The sequence below is a fragment of the Hyla sarda genome, chromosome 8 (assembly GCF_029499605.1).
Source record: "Hyla sarda isolate aHylSar1 chromosome 8, aHylSar1.hap1, whole genome shotgun sequence".
NCBI classification, from domain to species: Eukaryota; Metazoa; Chordata; class Amphibia; order Anura; family Hylidae; genus Hyla; species Hyla sarda.
In genome coordinates, this window is record NC_079196.1 from 206,456,160 (window position 1) to 206,478,593 (window position 22,434).

The following is a 22,434-nucleotide window of genomic DNA, read 5'->3' on the forward strand; positions in this document are numbered from 1 at the left end:
TTGCACTCACCGCTCCTGTAGAGAGATATTATATCGTTAGGAGAACCTTTACAGTAACATCTGTTATTTGTTAATTTAGGGAGCTGCACCCAAACCCTATGAGATTTCATACTGTGGTGTCCCGGTTCCGTATTGTATACCGTACCTTGTATGGTGGTCCCCAAAGTCAGAGTTATTACGTTCAGGTAGGGTCCCCCAGGTGGGACAGCCCCTAGTCCCCTCCTCCTTCTCTAATTTCATAATGCTATTTTGTATATATTTAATAATGTTTATACTTAATATAGTGTATATTAGTCTACTTACCTTGTTACAGTCGCAGGACCTTCGGTCATGTGACCATGTTAATTCCTCTATGGTATGTTGGTGGACCTTTGGAGGTCCTTGGGTCACATGTTTACCCATAACTCTCTGTACAGAAGATTGACAGTTGTTATGGACCAATCCGCATTTGTCCAGCCCCTGCCCATATAAGGGAGCTGTAGCCAATGATCGCTCTCTGGTCGCTGCTCTCGTGGATGCTGGACTAGCAGGACGGATCTGCGCAACTTTCAAAGACAAGCTAGGCCAGAAACCTGCCGGCCTCAGCCTAAACTAAACCGTGAGTTAACATCTCAATCTCCCCTAAAGCTAGCGTGATTACTGGACCGAATCTAAACCCCTAAATCCAGTGGATCACCGCAACAATTATCTTCCTAAGCTCAATAGACCCACGAGGTCCCAACCACTTGTCAAGCTCTAATAGACTCTGTTGTATGGACTGTTCCTGTTCATTATTGCCTAAAATCTTCAGTAAAAGTTCCAACAATTTTCTGAAAATCTCAGGTTGCGGACAAGTAATTATTTCCTATCTCCCTATGCTTTCAGGAAGGGTGGCAGTAGGACAATCATACAGAGAATAGCCCACACCCTGGCGTCACGAATAGAAAGGGTTAAGCAAGCACCCTTTAGTAACCGCACAGCTACACTCCCTACACCCAACTCCCCCCAGGCTATCACAATACATATGTATATTGCTGCATAGCCCATATTATACAATCATGCCAGGCCCCAAAAGACCCCTATAATCTATGTACCTATGATAGGAGCAGTATAATCTGTAAAGATACTGCATGTACAGTATCCTGCTGCAATTTTGCAGCTGCACCATAGGCTAGTGCACAAAAGTGTCTCACCCTCATTGGGGGGGAATTTATCAAGAGATTAAAGGGGTACTCCACTGGCCAGCGTTCGGAAGTGAATGTTCCAAAAGCTGTTTTCGTGCTGCGGGGGTCAGTCACGCCCCTTGTGACGTCATGGTCAGTCACGCCCCCTCCCATAGACTTGCATTGAGGGGGCGTGACCATGATGTCACAAGGGGCGTGACTGACCACCACAGCGCGAAAACAGCGTTCGGAACATTCACTTCCAAACGCTGGCCAGTGGAGTACCCCTTTAACACAGGTTTTCTGTGTATATTTGTTGCAAAAATGTCCCTTGTGCGACTTTTTTTTGCAGCTTTTAGTGGTACGCCGGATTTGTCGCACAGCCTTTAATTACACAAAAAAACCTACAGCAGAACAGACCTGGCTCCCAAAAGTTGCTTGGGTGGAAAAAGACGCACAAAAGTCACAGAGAAGGGGGTCATCCGAAGTGGTGTTCTGAAGTGAAATTTAACAAAAATGTGTACTAGCGCCATATTTATCACAGTCCCTGCACCATCTCATAAATTTGGCGCCTGTACATTCCAACTACACCATAAAAACCTGTGTATAAAATCAGTGCAGCTATACTGAGAAATGTCCCCCATTGGGTATAACAGTCCGCACTGCCTCCACCCATCTGCCATTTCGGAACAACTTTCTGTTTTTGAAGGAAATTACAGCAATTTTTAAAGGGGTTCTCCACCATAAGGTGATTTTAGTACGTACCTGGCAGACAGTAATGGACATGCTTAGGAAGAATCTGCGCTTGTCTTGGGGCTAAATGGCTATGCTGTGAGATTACCATAACATTGTGGCTAGCTTTTTGTGAACTGGTATTTCCTGTTTGACTTATGTTTTTTTGACTACAAATCCCACAATGCCATTTTCCTCCCTCTCACACATCAGCCACCCCACCAATTGAAACAAAAGACCTGTGGTTTTCAATCAGGGTGCCTACAGTTGTTGCATTAGTTGCAGATTGATCTCTCTCCCACCAAGCGATCGCTCCACCCATTGAAGCAGACAGGCTCCCTGTCATCAGCTGACTAGTGAGTCAGGTTTCGGCCACATTGCAACCTGGGAAAAATCTGAGACAACAGTCATTTTGTATGCTGATAAAAATAAATAGTGGGGTGAAAATCACAGAAGAATTGTGAGAAAATCGTCACACACAGGTACAGACACTATAATATGGACTACTCTAACTTTACAGCCCCTGTAGCATAGTCAAATAAAAAAAAATTCCTGGAATACCCCTTTAAGGTCTAGAGTTGACCGTGTGGTGTAAATGTCATACTCACTTAATTCTGCGGGTCAGTACAATTTTAATGTTATTTATGCAGTCTTTACTATGATTTACTATTTAAAAAAAATAATAAAATGTGCTTGGTATCGCCCTATTCTGTGGGACCTATAACTTTTATTTTTCCCTCATTGGCGCTGTGAAAGGGTATGTGTTTTTGCAGGGGTGCAGTTTTTATTGGTACCTTTTTAGGGCACATATGATCACTTTATATTTATTTTGGCAGGCGAGGTTAATAAAAAACACACACACACACACAAAAAACTATCCTGACATAGTGTGTTTGTTGTTTTGTTTTACAGCAGTTTCTGGAATTGTGTATTTTATGTGTGACAAATATCAGGAAATTTTGATGGATGAGGCGATGCCAATTCTTTTTATTTTGTTTATATTATATATATATATATATATATATATATATATATATATATACAACCAAAGAATAAGTTGGCCAGCACTATTGTTTCCAAACTATTGTATAGACCTGGCTTACAGGTGCAGGCTGCTGGGCTAAATATACAGCAACAGGAGAATACAGCAGCACACTGCTAGCACAAAGCTATAGATAAAACATGAGTATATAGATAAAAGATGAGTATATAGATAGAACATGAAAAGCTATACAGCTGTAGTGCAATAAATGAAAATATGAAACTATGAAATTATGAGGTACTTCGCTTGCAAATTTGGCGCCAAATAGCTTGGACCGTCCCACCACGGTAAGGTGACCTCATTCTGGGACGGACCCTACACTGTGAATATGCCTCTGTGTGAACAGTACAACAGGCATTGCAAGGTCTGAAACATCCAAGGCACCTTATATACACCTAATAGAGGTGGGTGGGGTGCAGGAGCCAACATGGAGGTAGCCACTCCCCGTATGTGTAATACAACCAAAGAATAAGTTGGCCAGCACTATTGATTCCAAACTATTGTAAAGAATTGGCTTGCAGGTGCAAGCTGCTGGGCTAAATATACAGCAATAGGAGAATACAGCAGCACACTGCTAGCACAAAGATATAGATGAAACATGAGTATATAGATAAAACATGAGTATATAGATAGAACATGAAAAGCTATACAGCTGTAGTGCTATATATATATATATATATATATATATATATTAGGAAATGTTTTGTATAGATTTTTTTTTTTTACTTTTTCTTATGGTTTTTTATTAGTCCTTCTAGAGTTGTATCTATACTCACTAGCCACTTTATTAGGTACAATAACAATTGTACCTAATAAAGTTAACAATTGCTTGATAACACAAATAGCTAAATCAGCCAATTACATGGCAGCAACTCAATGCATTTAGGCATGTAGACAGGGTCAAGGCCACTCGCTGAAGTTCAAACCGAGCACCAGAATGGGGAAAAAAGGGGATTTAAGTGGCTGTGAACGTGGCATGGTTGTTGGTCCTAGACTGGCCGGTCTGAGTATTTCACAAACTGCTGATCTACTGGTATTTTCACGCACAACCATCTCTAGGGTTTACAGAGAATGGTCCGAAAAAGTGAAAATATCCAGTGAGTGGCGGTTGTGTGGAGGAAATTGTTGATGTCAGAGGACAAGCAGACTGGTTCGAGATGACAGAAAGGCAACAGTAACTCAAATAACCGCTGGTTACAACCAAGGTCTGAAGAATACCATCTCTAACTACACAATGTGTCCAACCTTGAAGCAGATGGGCTACAGCAGCAGAAGACCACATTGGGGGGTCACTCCTGTCAGGTCAGAACAGGAAACTGAGGCTTCAATGCACACAGGCACCAAAACTGGACAATGGAAGATGGAAAAACGTTGTCTGGTCTGATGGGTCTCGATTCCAGTTGGGGAAGGGGAAAGACTAAAAAGGTGTACCTAATAAAGTGGTCAATAAGTGTATACTGCCTTTTGGGTCCCTGGTCTGAGCAGGCTTGAAGAACGCCATTCACGTGCCCTGAAAGTAGATTTTAACAGGATGTTTATGTGGATTTCTGAAGAAAATCCTAAATGTGTTGTCTTTTAAAAACATGAAGTTCATTACTTTGTACACTAGGGTGCGCCATTTATCTATCCAGTGCGGAGGCGCTAACACAGTACAGTATTTGTTACCTAACACAGATGAAGGACAAAACGTAGTAAAAGGAGATTTTCTTGTCACCTCTATTGGATTCTGAAGAAGGGAAAAATGATTGGCGTCAAAACACCTGATTTGATAAGAAATAAAATCCGAAAAGCAATAACCCTTGGCTGCGATAAAAGAGGCGCAAAAATATTATTTGTAGTCTCGCCATATGAGCTGTCGCTGAATGTACCTACAATAGGTATCTATGATCCCTATAGGAACATATTAGGGATCGACCGATTATCGGTATGGACGATATTATCAGCCGATAATCACGATTTTGGGCATTATCGATATCGGCAATCACCTTGCCGATAAGTCGATAATGCCCCGCCCCCCGCACCGCCCCCACCGCACCGCGACCGCCCCCCCCCCCCCCCCCTGACCCGACCAGCCGCACTGCACCGCGTCGCACCACCCCGCCCCGGCCCCATTGCCTCCCCCATCCCCGGTTTTATAATTACCTGTTCCCGGGGCTTCTTCTTGCTCCTGCTGCGTCCTGTGTTACGTTGTGCGCAGTGACGTGACGTGCGCGACGTGACGTCACCATCAGTGCGCACAGTGACAGTTCAGGAGGACGCCACCGGAGCCAGATGTTGAGTGAACAGGTAATTATAAAACCAGGGATGGGGGAGGCAATGGGGCCGGGGCGGTGCAGTGGGTCGGGGGGGTGGGGGGTGGCGGTCGCGGTGCGGTGGTGTGGCGGGTCGGGGGGCCGGTGACGGTGATGGGTCTCAGGACCCCCGGACAGGCAGGGGGAGAGTAGTGGGTGGTGGTGGGTGACGCACGATTTAAATCAATGATCTGCAGCGGTGTCGCGGGGGGATAAATAGCCGATAACTTATACCGGAATATCGGTATACGTTATCGGCTATCGGCCCTAACCTACACCGATTATCGGTATCAGCCCTAAAAAAACGATATCGGTCGATCCCTATAACGTATATATAAAATTGGTTAACAGAAATTAGAATTGACTGGTTGGCTCTTAACCTATCCAATCTTATTGGTTTTGCAAAATAAGCGGCGCCAGTTATGTTTGGCAGATGCTTATCTCCGTGAATAATGAAGGAGATTGAAGAAAAAGATGTCGGTAATAGGACTGGCCAGCACTGGTCCATGATCACTGCAGTATTTTAATGTTCTATAGCAGTGTTTCCCAACCAGTGTGCCTTCAGCTGTTGCAAAACTACAACTCCCAGCATGCCCGGACAGCCGAAGGCTGTCCGGGCATGCTGGGAGTTGTAGTTTTGCAACAGCTGGAGTTACCCTGGTTAGGAAACACTACTCTATAGAGAGCGAGGGATCATGTGATGACTATTTGATTATAGGCATCTGTTCAATGTGAGTTCTGTATGTTGGGGTCAGACAGATAAGCGGCGCAGGGCGGATCTGCCTGTAAGAACAAACTTAATTATAGCCATAAAAAACTACCAGGACCAGAATCCCTTCACTACATGCAATATGTGTTTAGATAGCTACACCCATTACCTGACCAACAGGCAGAGCATAGCCGCAAGAACAGCAAAACGGAGTACAAACCAGACCTTACAGGCAAAGATTATTCTGGATTATTGGGCATAACAAACTTTGCTGTGGGGCATGGCACTCCGACACTCCCTCCCCACCCGTATGCAATTTGCCCTCTGTAGGTAGTTTGCCCAATGTATAATGGACCCCATAGGTAGCTTTCCCCTGTAATTATCTTACCCATTGTATATAGGGCCCCCTGTAGTTAGCTTGCCCCTGTGTAGATAGCTTTCTCCTTTAGGGTCACCCTGTAATTCGTTTTCTCCCTGTAGGTAGCTTTCCCCCCCATAGGGCCCTCCAGTAGGTAGTTTGCCTCCTGTATATAAGCTTTCCCCTTGTATAGAGGCCTCCTGTAGATAGCTTTCCCCTTCTATAGAGGCCCCCTGTAGATAGCTTTCCCCTTGTATAGAGGCCCCTGTAGATAGCTTTCCCCTTGTATAGAGGCCCCCTGTAGATAGCTTTCCCCTTGTATAGAGGCCTCCTGTATATAAGCTTTCCCCTTGTATAGAGGCCTCCTGTAGATAGCTTTCCCGTTGTATAGAGGCCCCTGTAGATAGCTTTCCCCTTGTATAGAGGCCTCCTGTAGATAGCTTTCCCCTTGTATAGAGGCCTCCTGTAGATAGCTTTCCCCTTGTATAGAGGCCTCCTGTAGATAGCTTTCCCCTTCTATAGAGGCCCCCTGTAGATAGCTTTCCCCTTGTATAGAGGCCCCTGTAGATAGCTTTCCCCTTGTATAGAGGCCCCCTGTAGATAGCTTTCCCCTTGTATAGAGGCCCCTGTAGATAGCTTTCCCCTTGTATAAAGATCCCCCTGTAGTTAGCTTGCCCCCATGTAGGTAGCTTCCCCCTGTATATAGGCCTCCCTGTAGTTAGCTTCCCCCATGTAGGTAGATTTCCCCCTGTATATAGGGCCCCTTGTAGTTAGCTTGCATCCTGTTGTTAGCTTTCCCCTTGTATAAAGGGCCCCCCGTAGTTGGCTTTTCCCATATATATATGGGGCCACTTGTAGTTGGCTTTCTCCCTGTAGACAGCTTTCCCTTGTATAAAGGGCCCCCTGTAGTTAACTTGCCCCCATGTAATTAGTTTCCCCCTTGTATATAGGCCCCCCCTGTAGTTAGCTTTCCCCTTGTATAAAGGGCCCCCTGTAGTTAACTTGCCCCCATGTAATTAGTTGCCCCCTTGTATATAGGCCCCCCCTGTAGTTAGCTTTCCCCCATGTAGGTAGCTTTCCCCCTGTATATAGGGCCCCTTGTAGTTAGCTTGCGTGCTGTTGTTAGCTTTCCCCTTGTATAAAGGGCCCCCCCGTAGTTGGCTTTTCCCATATATATATATATAGGGCCACTTGTAGTTGGCTTTCTCCCTGTAGACAGCTTTCCCTTGTATAAAGGGCCCCCTGTAGTTAACTTGCCCCCATGTAATTAGTTGCCCCCATGTAATTAGTTGCCCCCTTGTATATAGGCCCCCCCCTGTAGTTAGCTTTCCCCTTGTATAAAGGGCCCCCTGTAGTTAACTTGCCCCCATGTAATTAGTTGCCCCCTTGTATATAGCCCCCCCCCCCCCTGTAGTTAACTTGCCCCTGTGGTGTATTTCCTTACATGACCCGAGGTACCACAATAGCTTTCCTCTTGTATATAGAGTCCCTTGTAGTTAGCTTTCCCCCTGTATTTGGGGCCCCCTGTAGGTGGCTGTCAGCTAGCCACCTGTGGGTAGGACCCCCCTTACGGAAAAAAAAACACACTAGAGGCCACTGGGAGCTTCTCAACCTACGGGGCGTGCACAGTGACTTCATAGCGTGTATCCCAAGAGAATTGACGCTCCCTGTCACTAGTGGTCACAGACAGCGTCACTAAAGGCTAGAAGTCCCTGAAGACCTCACAGCTTAGATACGGTGTAACCCCTGTGTCATTGAGGGGTCCTAGTGAATCCAGTCACCATTTTCCCCACCAGACTGCCATGGCACATCTGGCGGGTTCTTGCAGCATACCAGTTAAAAACCACTGGCTTAGAGTGCCAAACAATCAGAATTTCTGGACTACCAGATGCCAGATGAAAAGACATTCACTGTACTTTGCTTCTGTGGCGGATTCTGCTGGAAGACTGAGCGCTGTATTGGCACTACAGCTTAACCCTTTCAGTGTACTTTCAGCTGTTGCAAAAAATCAAAAGGGCACTCTAGGCGGCTGCCCATTTTGCCTAAAGGGGGAACCGGCCCTGCCTCCAGCTGTTGCAAAACTACAATTCCCAGCATGCCAATGTGGTAGCCCTTGGGGGGTGTATGGTAGTGGTGGTATGGTATCGGTATATGAGGAATTAATGTTAACCCTATAGTTTGTGACGCCAGGCTGAGGGCTGTTATGCTGAGGCTATGCTCCGGCCTATCGCCGCCCTTCCCAGTAACGATAGGTGCATGAAATGACTGCAGGTCCACATTGAGATTGAACTTGAACTTGAATAACTTTACTTAAGTGCTTGCGATACATCCAAGGCACAGTAACAGTCTCAAACAGTCCTTATATTGCTCAGTGACTGACAGTTGTTGCCGACCTTGAACTATTTATACAGTCTCTGAATTTAGGGTAGATATTTGCAGATCCGTCTGGATTTAGGGGTATTATTAGGTCCGGTGATGCTGCAGAGTGTCTGGGAATTGATACACTCTATATTTGAAATGATCCGGCCGTTGCCGCAAGGCTCGGGCCTAACTCACTGCGTTAGCTGCGGTACAGGTCCTTCTCGTTTGACAGCCCAGGAACAAGAGAGAGAAAAGATGTCTGCCGCTCCCTTATATGGGCAGGGGGCGGGGTGAACATCTGTCACTCACCATTACAGAGAGTAATGGGATTGCTTACGTCACAGGGCTTCCAAAGGTCCTTAAGCAGAATATCATAGAGTTTAGTTAGTCACGTGACCCGCAGGTCCTGCAACGCTATGGAACAGGTAATTAACCATTTCTTTACATATATATTACCCTATTTACATTAATCTTAAATAAATTACTGGTCTATGAGCTGGAATAGAGGCAACAAGGGGTAAACTACATCACAGGGATCCCTACATCCTAGGGACTCTGGCTATGGGGACCCACAGATACATAGGTACCGTATAGGATGCGGTACCGGGACACCACACCCGGACAGCCTTTGGCTGTCTGGGCATGCTGGGAGTTGTAGTTTTGCAGAAGCTGAGTTGATAAACACTACCCTATCCTATGAATAGGAAACAACTTATGCTTGCTGTGGGGTTGCCATAATGACATAGGGGGAGATTTATCAAAACCTATGCAGAGGAAAAGTTGTCCAGTTGCCCATAGCAACCAACCAGATCGCTGCTTTCATTTTTCGCAGGCCTTCTTAAAAATGAAAGAAGCAAGCTGATTGGTTGCTATGGGCAACTGGGCAAGTTTTACTCTGCACAGGTTTTGATAAATCTCCCCCATAGTCTCTGGACATCCTGTCATGTGACCTTTATTGATAACGTAACAGTCATGGTCACATGACAGGATGTCTAGATATGAAATAGTGAGTGGGTTTGTTAATACTACCATGGCAACCCTTTATTCCAAAGTTCCCTCTGCCGCCATGTTTAATTTGAGGCCACACCCCCAAGTATGGATGGCAGATTAGATCATACAGAATATAAATAATTGCTCTTCATACAATTACGTACTATGTCAGCGCAGAAAAATGTCTTTTGGCTATAGAAAGTTGATAAAGACAACACAAAGCGTTGGCGGTGTGACTCATTGTGGACAGGCCCAGACAGCGCGCAGATTTTGTTTAGATTAAGGGTGTGGTCGCCATTGGTTGATAATACGTACCCCAGGTATGAAGGGCATAAACACTGGCAAAACCAAATACAAATAGAAAGAACTGACATCTGAAAGGTTAGATAATAGTTCTAAGGTTGGAGTCACCTTAAATTGTATTTTTAATTGCGACCCAGAAAAAAAATTATTTCAATATATACATATATATAAAATGGCGACTTCCACAAAAAGAAAATGAACACATCCGAAAACGTTTCAGTCATCGCTTCATTAAAAACTTCTTTATAGGATTAAAGGGGTTATCTGGGAAAAAACTTTTTTATATATATATCAACTGGCTCCAGAAAGTTAAACAAATTTTTAAATTACTTCTATTAAAGGGGTTCTCCGGTGCTTAAACATCTTATCCCCTATCCAAAGGACAGGGGGTAAGATGCCTGATCGTGGGAGTCCCGCCGCTGGGGACCCCCGTGATCTTGCACGCGGCACCCTGTTTGTAATCAGTCCCCGGAGCGTGTTCGCTCCGGGTCTGATTACGGGTGACTACAGGGCGTGTGACGTCATGCCTGTGCCGGCGTGTGACGTCACGCTCCGCCCCGCAATGCAAGCCTACGGGAGGGGGAGTGATAGCTATCACGCCCCCTCCCGTAGGCTTGCATTGAGGGGCGGAGCGTGACGTCACACGCCGGCGCAGGCGTGACGTCACACGCCGCCCGCCCTGTAGTCGCCGGTAATCAGTCCAGGAGCGAACACGCTCCGGGGACTGATTACAAACGGGGTGCCGCATGCATGATCCCGGGGGTCCCCAGCGGCGGGACTCCCACGATCAGGCATATTATCCCCTATCCTTTGGATAGGGGATAAGATGTTTAAGCACCGGAGAACCCCTTTAAAAAATCTTAATCCTTTCAATACTTATGAGCTGCTGAAGTTGACTTTTCTGTCTAAGTGCTCTCTGATGACACATGTCTCGGGAACTGTCCAGAGTAGAAGCAAATCCCCATAGCAAACCTCTTCTACTCTGTGCAGTTCCCGAGACAAGCAGAGATGTCAGCAGAGAGCACTGTTGCCAGACAGAAAAGAACAATTCCATTTCAGCAGCTGATAATTATTGGTAGGATTAAGATTTTTTAATAGAAGTAATTTACAAATCTGTTTAACTTTCTGGAGCCAGTTGATATAAAAAAAATAAAAAATAAAGTTTGTTCCTGGAATACCCCTTTAAGCCAGCCCATAGTTAGTATAGTTCCCCCACATTAGGTGCCATATAGTTCCCCACATTAGGTGCAGTATAGTTCCCCACATTAGGTGCAGTATAGTTCTCCACATTAGGTGCAGTACAGTTCCCCCACATTAGGTGCAGTATAGTTCCCCACATTAGGTGCAGTATAGTTCCCCACATTAGGTGCAGTATAGTTCCCCACATTAGGTGTAGTATAGTTCCCCATATTAGGTGCAGTATAGTTCCCCACGTTAGGTGCAGTATAGTTCCCCACATTAGGTGCAGTATAGCTCCCCACATTAGGTGCAGTATAGCTCCCCCACATTAGGTTGGCAGTATAGTTCCCCACATCAGGTGCAGTAAAGCTCCCCCACATTAGGTGCAGTATAGTTCCCCACATTAGGTGCAGTATAGTTCCCCACATTAGGTGCAGTATAGTTCCCCCACATTAGATGCAGTATAGCTCCCCCACATTAGGTGCAGTATAGTTCCCCCACATTAGGTGCAGTATAGTTCCCCCACATTAGGTGCAGTATAGTTCTCCACATTAGGTGCAGTATAGTCCCCCCATTAGGTGTAGTATAGTTCCCCATATTAGGTGCAGTATAGTTCCCCACATTAGGTGCAGTATAGTTCCCCCACATTAGGTGTAGTATAGTTCCTCCACATTAGGTGCAGTATAGTTCTCCACATTAGCTGCAGTATAGTTCCCCACATTAGGTACAGTATAGTTCCCAACATTAGGTGCAGTATAGCTTCCAACATTAGGGGCAGCATAGCTCCCCACATTAGGTGCAGTATAGTTCCCAACATTAGGTGCAGTACAGCTTCCAACATTAGGGGCAGCATAGCTCCCCACATTAGGTGCAGTATAGATCCCCACATTAGGTGCAGTATAGCCCCACATTAGGAAGAAGCAGGTTCCCCACATTAGGTGCAGTATAGCTCCCCACATTAGGTGCAGCATGTACCCCCACATTAGGTGCAGTATAGCTCCCCACATTAGGTGCAGTATAGCTCCCCACATTAGGTGCAGTATAGCCCCACATTAGGAAGAAGCAGGTTCCCTACATTAGGTGCAGTATAGCCCCACATTAGGTGCAGTATAGCTCCCCACATTAGGTGCAGTATAGCCCCACATTAGGAAGAAGCAGTTTCCCCACATTAGGTAGTAGCAGGTTCCCCAAATTCGGTAGCATTGTCGTTCCCCCCACCGACTCACACACACACACACACACAATCATATAAGGATGGGATATGAGGTCGCATAATGAGGATGGAATACGAGGTAGGGATATGAGGGTGGGATGTGAGATCGTGATATTAGGATAAAATATGGTGGCGGGATGAAAGGTCGGGATATGAGGTCACAATATGAGGATGGGATATGAGGCTGCGATATGAGGACGGAATTTGATGACTAGATATAAGGACGAGATATGAATATTAGATATGAAGACGGGATATGAGGGCAGGATATGAGGACGGGATATGAGGACAGGATATGAGGGCAGGATATGAGGACAGGATATGAGGGCAGGATATGAGGTCGGGATATGAAGATTGGATATGAGGTCGAGATATAAGGATGGGATATGAGAATATGATATAAGGACGGAATATGAGGATAGGATATGATAATGTGATAAGAGGACAGGATATGAGGATGAGATATGAGCTTGGCATATGAAGACAAGAGCGCCATTGTTGCTTTACCTCTCCTACAAGGTTTAGGTAGAAAGATTGGGTAACGTTGAACAAAGGGTTTTCTAATTAACATAAGAACCTTATGTGTCTAAATGACAAATTGAAGTACAATCATAATAACAGAGAACCGGCATCTTTAGGTCCTGTTCACACTATGGAAATTCCACAAGTAACGCAGCCCCATTCCCAATCAGCACTACCCTAAGCGATGTCCCATTCATTACAGTGCAATGCCGTGACTTCTCCGGATTGCGCATGTTCCAGAATTAAATGCCTGTTGAAATTACTAGTATGGAACTTTCGGTGTACAAACCGAGCAGCAGAATCCCATTGAGATCAATGGGAGTCTGCTGCAATCTCTGCAGGCAAATTCTGCAGTGTGAACAGGCCCTTATAGGTTCACATGGCATTGGAGAACATGCTGTTGAATGTATGGCCGAGTTTATCTTTACCAACTGTAGTTGTCATGACCAACAGCAGCAGCAGGGGGCGCACAAGTGCCCAAAGTGGAACTGTATAGAAAAAATCTACATGGGTGATGACTTGGGTGTGTAGCGTTATCCCACAATCAGATCAGCGTTTTCCAACCAGGGTGCCTCCAGCTGTTGGAAAACTACAACACCCAGCAAGGGGGGAGTGAGGGGAAGGTACAGTGCACTGCTGCCGTGAAGAGTAAAGGGAGGATGAGGAGGGGCTGGGGCTTCAGCAGACTGGAAAAGCTGGGTGGTACGCAATTGGGCAGATGATAAATGGTTGCCATACAGGTTTATTTCTGCTCATCTTAGGGGAAACAAAGAATTGGACTAGTACAGTGTTTCCCAACCAGGGTGCCTCCAGCTGTTGCAAAACTACAACTTCCTACTTGATCCAGGTAGGACATCCCAGGCAGTTGGATTGAGTGTTTCATCCGTACTCCTGTGGCATTGGTTCTTACCTAGGGCTCAGTATCCAGCCCTGTGTTTCTCATTCAGGGTGCCTCCAGCTGTTGCAAAATTACAACTGCCTACTTTGCAATCCAGGTAGGACATCCCAGGCAGTGGATTTTAGTTTCTCATCCATGCTCATCTGGAATTGGTTCTTACCTAGGGCTTAGTATCCACCTCAGTGTTTTCCAACCAGGGTGCCTCCAGCTGTTGCAAAAACTACAACTCCCAGCATGCCCGGACAGCCAACGGCTGTCCGGGCATGCTGGGAGTTGTAGTTTTGCAACAGCTGGAGGCACCCTGGTAGGGAAACACTGCTTCATACTGTCCGGGCATGCCGGCTGCCTGGGTATGCTGGAAGTTGTAGTTTTGCAACAGCTGGAGGCACCCTGGTAGGGAAACACTGCTTTATACTGTCCGGGCATGCCCGGCTGGCTGGACATGCTGGAAGTTGTAGTTTTGCAACAGCTGGAGGCACCCTGTTAGGGAAACACTGCTTTATACTGTCCGGGCATACCCGGCTGCCTGGGCATGCTGGAAATTGTAGTTTTGCAACAGCTGGAGGCACAATGGTTGGGAAACACTGCACTATGATATTATTTGGCGATAGCTTACACGCCGTCGGCTGTCCGGGCACGCTGGGAGTTGTAGTTTTGCAGCAGCTTGACGCACCCTGCTTGGGAAGCACCGCACTATGATGGCGATAGTTTACGCGCCAATGCTGACCGGAAACGACCGTGGCACAAGCCGGAATTATAAAACCCATCCAGACTTATTCTGGAGCCCTTAATTCTGGGGAATGACCTACGTAATCTTCCTCCCAGACAGGACTGACTGTGTAACATGGGAGGAACACCAATGACTGCACTGCATCTCCCCCCGGAGTCTCCTCCCGCATCACTTACAGTCGCTCCTCATTCAAAAATTTCTATTTATTTTTTTTATAAAAATTTTTTTTTTGCATTTTTCCCCTTGAAATCACATAACTGTGGTTCCTTTTCCTCAACCTCTACCCCTTTTCCCATCTCGCTCCCCTCCCTCTCCTCATTGCCTCCCCCCCCCTCCTCTTCTCTCCTCCTCCTCTTCCCCCTCCCTGTTCAACACAGCATAGGAAAAGCAGCCAGGAAAGAGAGAAGAGAGAGAGAGAGAGAGCCCGAGCGGCCTGTCTGTGTTCTGCTGTGAGGCCCCTCATGTCTGGCCAAAAGATTGCTGGAGCCTCCAATCCCTCCTGTGTGCTACCCCTAACCACCAGGAAAGGGGACACCCCAACCTGCGGCATAGTCAACGCGTGACCACCAGCCGGGCACCACTGCAAAGCCATTGCCTAAAGAGAAGAAAGAAGAGACTGCAAATAACATCCAGCACCCCCCCCAAAAATAGAAAAGGGATCTTCAGTCAAGTGTCTTTCTGCGTTGACCCTGTCCGGCATGTCCTCCTGGGAATATTGGAATATTTTTCGATGAAAGATGGAGCCCCCCCCAACCTTGGCGTTGATGGAATATAATATGTATTATTCTCTCCCTTTGGGTTCGCGATGTTGAGCTGCTCCTAAATTTTTCCAGAGGGAAGGAGAAAGGAGGTCCACCGCAGGTTCCACGGTCCTCCTGGTGTGTGTGTGATTCGCCACATATTACCGTATGGACTGCATTTCCTTACTCTGGTGTGGTCGGTCTGCATCTGGAGATATCTGCTTTCCTGAATGACTGTATTTAGCTGCCAGAACAGGGAGACAGGAGAGGCTACTTTGCATGGAGGCGCAAGTGAGTGCTGCCTCAGGCAGGCTGGAAGCTGTCAAAACCCTTCTGTTAGTCTGTAGCTGAAGGTTAGGAGGGGGCGGTAGTGTTAGTGGTTGAGGTGGAGGGGGGGTGCGAGGTGGAAAAAAGGAAAAAAAAAAAGTCCTAGGAAAAGTATATATCCACAATATGGCTTCCCCCGTGAACCAGCAGCTGCTGCACCATACGGAGGTGAGGTGTGATGGCAGCGGGGACAGTACTAGTGTAACTGTGAAAATTAATAGGCAGCACCACCAAGCACCTTCCAGACGTTGCAAATACAGCATATCATCCAGCTGCAGCTCGGGGGAGTCTGGAGTAAAGAAGGGTGGAGGAGCTGGAGGTGTTCGGAAACAGAAGAAGCTCCCTCAGCTTTTCGAAAGGTCTACATCCAACTGGTGGAACCCTAAATTCGATTCTAGTAACCTAGAGGAAGCCTGCGTGGAGAGATGCTTCCCACAGACGCAGCGCAGGTTTCGCTACGCTCTACTTTACCTCTCCGTGTCTGGGCTCCTGTGGAGCATCTACTTTGGTGTCCATATGACAGACAGACTTATTGGCTACCTTGTACCAACCCTGTGCTTCCTTGTGGTGTGCCTAAGCTTTTTCTTCTTCACCTTTACTAAATCTTATGCCCGGCACTGCATGGCAGTCTCCATACTGGTCACACTGCTGGTCTTTGCCTTGACTCTGGCCTCTCAGTTCCAAGTTTTGACTCCTAAAAATGCCCGCAATGGCCTGTCAAACTTTACTTCCCTTCCAATTCCCGCTTCAGCTTCTTGCATGTCCCAAGTTGGGAGTTTCTCCATTTGTGTGGAGGTTTTGCTCCTTCACTACACAGTCATGCACTTGCCCTTGTACCTCAGTGCCTGTCTTGGGGTAGTTTACTCTATTCTTTTCGAGACATTTGGATACCACTTTCGTGACGAAGGATGTTTTGCTCCTTTGGTGGACAGGATGGCTCATTGGGAACTATTAAGTAAAGCGCTATTGCATGTTTGTATTCATGCTATTGGAGTGCATCTCTTCATAATGTCTGAAGTCCGATCACGCAGCACTTTCTTAAAGGTTGGCCAGTCTATCATGCATGGAAAAGATCTGGAAGTGGAGAAGGCCCTCAAAGAAAGGATGATTCACTCTGTCATGCCAAGGATTATTGCCGATGACCTAATGAAGCAGGGTGATGATGAGAGTGAGAATTCGGTGAAACGCCATTCGGCATCAAGCCCCAAGAGTCGCAAAAAGAAGCCCTCTATCCAAAAGACACCTATTGTCTTCAGGCCCTTCAAGATGCAAAGAATAGAACAAGTGAGCATATTGTTTGCTGATATTGTAGGATTCACTAAGATGAGCGCCAACAAGTCTGCCCATGCCCTCGTGGGTCTTCTCAATGACTTGTTTGGCCGTTTTGACCGGCTCTGTGAGGAGACAAGATGTGAGAAGATAAGCACCTTGGGTGACTGCTACTACTGTGTGGCAGGATGCCCTGAACCACGGGCAGATCATGCCTACTGTTGCATCGAGATGGGCCTTGGCATGATCGAAGCCATTGAGCAGTTCTGCCAGGAAAAGAAAGAGATGGTCAACATGCGTGTTGGCGTGCACACTGGTACGGTGCTATGTGGTATCCTTGGCATGCGTAGGTTTAAATTCGATGTGTGGTCCAACGATGTCAACCTTGCCAATCTTATGGAGCAGCTTGGAGTTGCTGGCAAAGTGCACATTTCCGAAAAAACTGCAAAATATCTAGATGATCGCTACCTGATGGAAGACAGTTTGGTGGTGGAACGCGTTGGGCAAATTGTGGCAGCCGATCAGCTGAAAGGTAAGACCCTGGCATTGGGCCTACATCCTACTCCTATGCTTATTTACAGCAATGTGATTTTAGAATGAACCCGACACTGTGCCACCTCACATTTAATTATGAGGAAGCCAAAACTACCACAATCATAATCGAATTACCAAGGATTATTATTTATGGCTTAGATGTTAGATAAACTTCCCGTAGTGTGACGATAAATCCTCCCTTTGATCGCTGACACTTTTGAGAGTTGCTCTCGTAATTTGCTATGAGGAGGTCACTGAGGATTAGACGTCTATGTAGCGGTGTCTGTCCGGTTCATTTGCATTAATTGATTATTGCGTAATATTCTGAACTGTCTAATCCCATTCTGAAAATAGGGAGATCATGTTACATTACTGGATATAACAAAACACTGTGTAATCTTGTCTTGATAATCTGCAGCCAGGAAATCACTATACAATTACTTTATTATATGTTGTAGGGATGTAGCCATACATTACTATTCCTCTGTTTAATTCAGGAGACTCCCCAGAAAAAGGGAGACCTCCAAGTCTCCTTAAAGGGGTTATCCATAAACAGAAAAACAAAGCTAATTCCTTTCAAAAACAGCTCCCGTCTGTCCCCAGGTTGTGTGTGGTATTACAACTTGGCTCCATTCACTTCAATAGAACTGAGCTACAGAACCACACCCAACCTGGAGACAGACAGGGAGCGGTTTTTGAAAGAAATTAGCTCTACTTTTCTATTCCTCGATAACCCTTTAAGGGTAATCTCCGGAGTTACCAGTAAAGACCGAAGTGGTTGAGTGATGGCAGCAGGGACTGGTCAATGCTTCCATCACTGAACCACCAATGACATCATGAGAGTGCCACCAGTAATGAAAGGGGCATTGTGGCTTCCATTTTTAGTAGGTGGCAACAGTGGCAATGCTTGTACTTGGCACCAGGGACACATGAACTAGGTCTTTTACCTGTGCCCTTTGTCTCTTGACCTCATTCATTACCACATTGATTTATATATGCATATTTCTTCTCTGCCAGTTCGCCAGGTATCTTTAGAGTCTACTAACACCCATGAGGGACTGAAATTCTTATGAGGGCACTGTAGCTTCACTACATTAGGGTTTAACTTTGGCTTGCACGCTTACAAGCTTAACCAGGCCTGGGGCAAGGATTTTTGCCACCCTAGGTGAAAGCTAATTTTGCCACCCCCTTGACCCTGCCCATTGTCTCCACCCTTTGACACCTTGCCACTTACTACTGGGGTGACACACTGTAACAAATCTCCTCATGTAATCTCCTTACTAATGGGGTGACACACTGTAACAAACCCCCTCCTCATGTAATCTCCTTACTACTGGGGTGACACACTGTAACAAACCTCCTCCTCATGTAATTACCTTATTACTGAGGTGACACACTGTAACAAACCTCCTCCTCATGTAATCTCCTTACTACTGGGGTGACACACGCCTTTCCTTGGAGCACACGACACACAGCACACCTGAACCACACTGTGGCTCAGACAAAACTCTACTGAACAACTCCTCCCCCCACTACTCTATATAGGGGATACTTTAGGGTTCCCATTGGTAGGCAGGGTCACATGGGGTTCACTTCTCTCATTTAAGGGTACAGTAACACACAGAAAAACATATATACATATAACAATCTATAATCCAGAAAAATACATTACTTTGCAATAGAATGTAAACATAATTAATATGAATATAAGTCTCTAGTGTGCCCAAAACCTTGTGCTGCCCGAGTCCAAAGCCAGAGGACAGCTATTGGTTCTGGGACACCACAACGATGTTATGGATGGCACTGTTTTTAAGGTTCTGTGGCTGGCACTGTTATGAGGATTCTATGGCTGACACTGTTATGAGGATTCTATGGCTGACACTGTTATGAGGGTTCTGTGGCTGACACTGTTATGAAGGTTCTATGGCTGACACTGTTATGAGGGTTCTGTGGCTGACACTGTTATGAGGGTTCTATGGCTGACACTGTTATGAGGGTTCTATGGCTGACACTGTTATGAGGGTTCTATGGCTGACACTGTTATGAAGGTTCTGCACCTGACACTGTTAGGAAGGTTCTATGGCTGACACTGTTATGAGGGTTCTATGGCTGACACTGTTATGAGGGTTCTGTAGCTGACACTGTTATGAGGGTTCTATGGCTGACACTGTTATGAGGGTTCTATGGCTGACACTGTTATGAGGGTTCTATGGCTGACACTGTTATGAGGGTTCTATGGCTTACACTGTTATGAAGGTTCTGCACCTGACACTGTTAGGAAGGTTCTATGGCTGACACTGTTATGAGGGTTCTATGGCTGACACTGTTATGAAGGTTCTGCACCTGACACTGTTATGAGGGTTCTATGGCTGACACTGTTATGAGGGTTCTATGGCTGACACTGTTATGAGGATTCTGGACCTGACACTGTTATGAGGGTTCTATGGCTGACACTGTTATGAGGGTTCTATGGCTGACACTGTTATGAGGGTTCTATGGCTGACACTGTTATGAAGGTTCTATGGGTTCTATGGCTGACACTGTTATGAGGGTTCTATGGGTTCTATGGCTGACACTGTTATGAAGGTTCAGCACCTGACACTGTTATGAAGGTTCTATGGCTGACACTGTTATGAGGGTTCTATGGCTGACACTGTTTTGACGGTTCTATGGCTGACACTGTTATGAGGGTTCTATGGCTGACACTGTTATGAAGGTTCTATGGCTGACACTGTTATGAGGGTTCTATGGCTGACACTGTTATGAGGGTTCTGTGGCTGACACTGTTATGAGGGTTCTATGGCTGACACTGTTATGAGGGTTCTGTGGCTGACACTGTTATGTGGGTTCTATGGATGACACTGTTATGAGGGTTCTATGTCTGACACTGTTATGAGGGTTCTGTGGCTGACACTGTTATGAGGGTTCTATGGCTGACACTGTTATGAGGGTTCTATGGCTGACACTGTTATGAGGGTTCTATGGCTGACACTGTTATGAGGGTTCTATGTCTGACACTGTTATGAGGGTTCTATGGCTGACACTGTTATGAGGGTTCTATGGCTGACACTGTTATGAGGGTTCTATGGCTGACACTGTTATGAGGGTTCTATGGCTGACACTGTTATGAGGGTTCTATGGCTGACACTGTTATGAGGGTTCTGTGGCTGACACTGTTATGTGGGTTCTATGGATGACACTGTTATGAGGGTTCTATGTCTGACACTGTTATGAGGGTTCTGTGGCTGACACTGTTATGAGGGTTCTATGGCTGACACTGTTATGTGGGTTCTATGGATGACACTGTTATGAGGGTTCTATGTCTGACACTGTTATGAGGGTTCTGTGGCTGACACTGTTATGAGGGTTCTATGGCTGACACTGTTATGAGGGTTCTATGGCTGACACTGTTATGAGGGTTCTATGGCTGACACTGTTATGAGGGTTCTATGGCTGACACTGTTATGAGGGTTCTGTGGCTGACACTGTTATGAGGGTTCTATGGATGACACTGTTATGAGGGTTCTATGGATGACACTGTTATGAGGGTTCTATGGCTGACACTGTTATGAGGATTCTATGGCTGACACTGTTATGAGGGTTCTATGGCTGGGACTGTTAAACTGCTTATCTATGGTGTGGAGCCATAATCGCAAAATGCCAAATGCCAAGGTCTGGGAATGCCCTGAAGCAAAACATTTTATGGACCCACCTACCAGTTTTTTTTTTTTTTTTACAAATAATACCGCCATAATGCTCTACAAATAATAGCTTTTAGGTTGAATAACAGATTAAAATAGAAAAATGTTTATCCGGTAGTAAACAGCATTAGAAAATGGGTTGATTTGGTTCCGTATTATAAACAGTACAATATGACGGCGTTTTTCTTTTCAGTGGTATTGGTGCACTGTATGGCAGTTTTAGAAGCCGTATAGTTGGGATTGTGCATAGAAAAGTCTCTTTGCACAATGTGAATCAAGCGCAGTCTCACAGCTTCCGGTACGAACAGCCATGATGAGTATGAACAGAGCCTTACTGTGAAATATGTGAACCCCCATTCTGTAAAAACCTACTTGTCCTCATGCTAATGCCTTAAATATTACAAAATTATGTGCTGATAAAATGCAAAATTTTTGAATCTGAAAGAAAATGTATTGAGCGGAAGGGGTTAAATATCTTGCATTAAAGACCATTTACGTGTTTCGCCTATCCTGCGCTCTTTATGCTTAACTCCTATGATCTCGACTGTTAGAATCCATTTACTTGTGGCTATACCGCAGACCTTAATCGGCAGGGATTAGCAGCTTTATCATAGGATTGTACGGTAGAAAATATTTAATTGGTGATAAATAAAAAATCATTAGAAAATACGTTTATTAGGTTGCGTATTATATAAAGTACCGTATGGCAGTATGTGGTTTTTTATTTTTAGTTTATTTTTTTAAATAGTGGTATTGTTGCACTATATGGCAGTTTTATGACAATCTCCACCTGATTTGTGTGCCATCCAGCTTTCCCAGTCTCCTGAAGCCCCAGCAGTGATGGGCTGCTTGTCCTCCCTGCACCACTCCCTGCCCCGCACTGATGTCTTCTCTCCCCCCCCCACCGACTCTTTATCAGTGTTAAATCTTCTCTCCCCTGCCTGCCCAGTCCCCTCTCCCTACCCCTGCCTGCAAGACAGTTAAATTATACTTTACCCTGATGTTGGTTCGGTGGCAGGATGTTTAAAACTCCCAGGCAATCTCTGCAGCCTGCAAGTAACGCGATAAGTAGATGTACCTAAAGTCCCATGTTGGATGTCCTTTTACGGACAATCTCTCCAAGTGTTAAAGAGCAGAGACTAGTCAGTTAAATCATAATTTATCATGATGTTGGACCGGCGTCAGGACGTTTAAAACTCCTGGGCAATCTTCTCAGCCAAAGACAAGACTAGCATGATCAGGAGATGTACTGGAAGTCCCATGAAAGTCTATGGGAAGTACATCTCCTGATTACATAGCTCACAGGCTGCCTATATATTGTCCAGGAGTTTTAAACATCCTGGTCCACCATCATGGTAAAGTATGATTTAACTATCTGGCAGGCAGGTGCAGA

At 45.7% G+C, this 22,434-nt stretch overlaps 1 protein-coding gene across 1 annotated transcript in view; it reads left to right on the top strand.

Moving 5' to 3' along the window:
- Positions 1–14,857: 14,857 nt before the first annotated feature.
- Positions 14,858–22,434, top strand: part of ADCY9 (adenylate cyclase 9) — a 140,861-nt gene continuing 133,284 nt past the window's right edge. Inside the window, exon 1 of the mRNA XM_056536525.1 lies at positions 14,858–17,338. Within this exon, the coding sequence (XP_056392500.1) occupies positions 15,664–17,338 (1,675 nt within the window). The 5' untranslated portion in view covers positions 14,858–15,663. The remainder of the gene's footprint in view (positions 17,339–22,434) is intronic.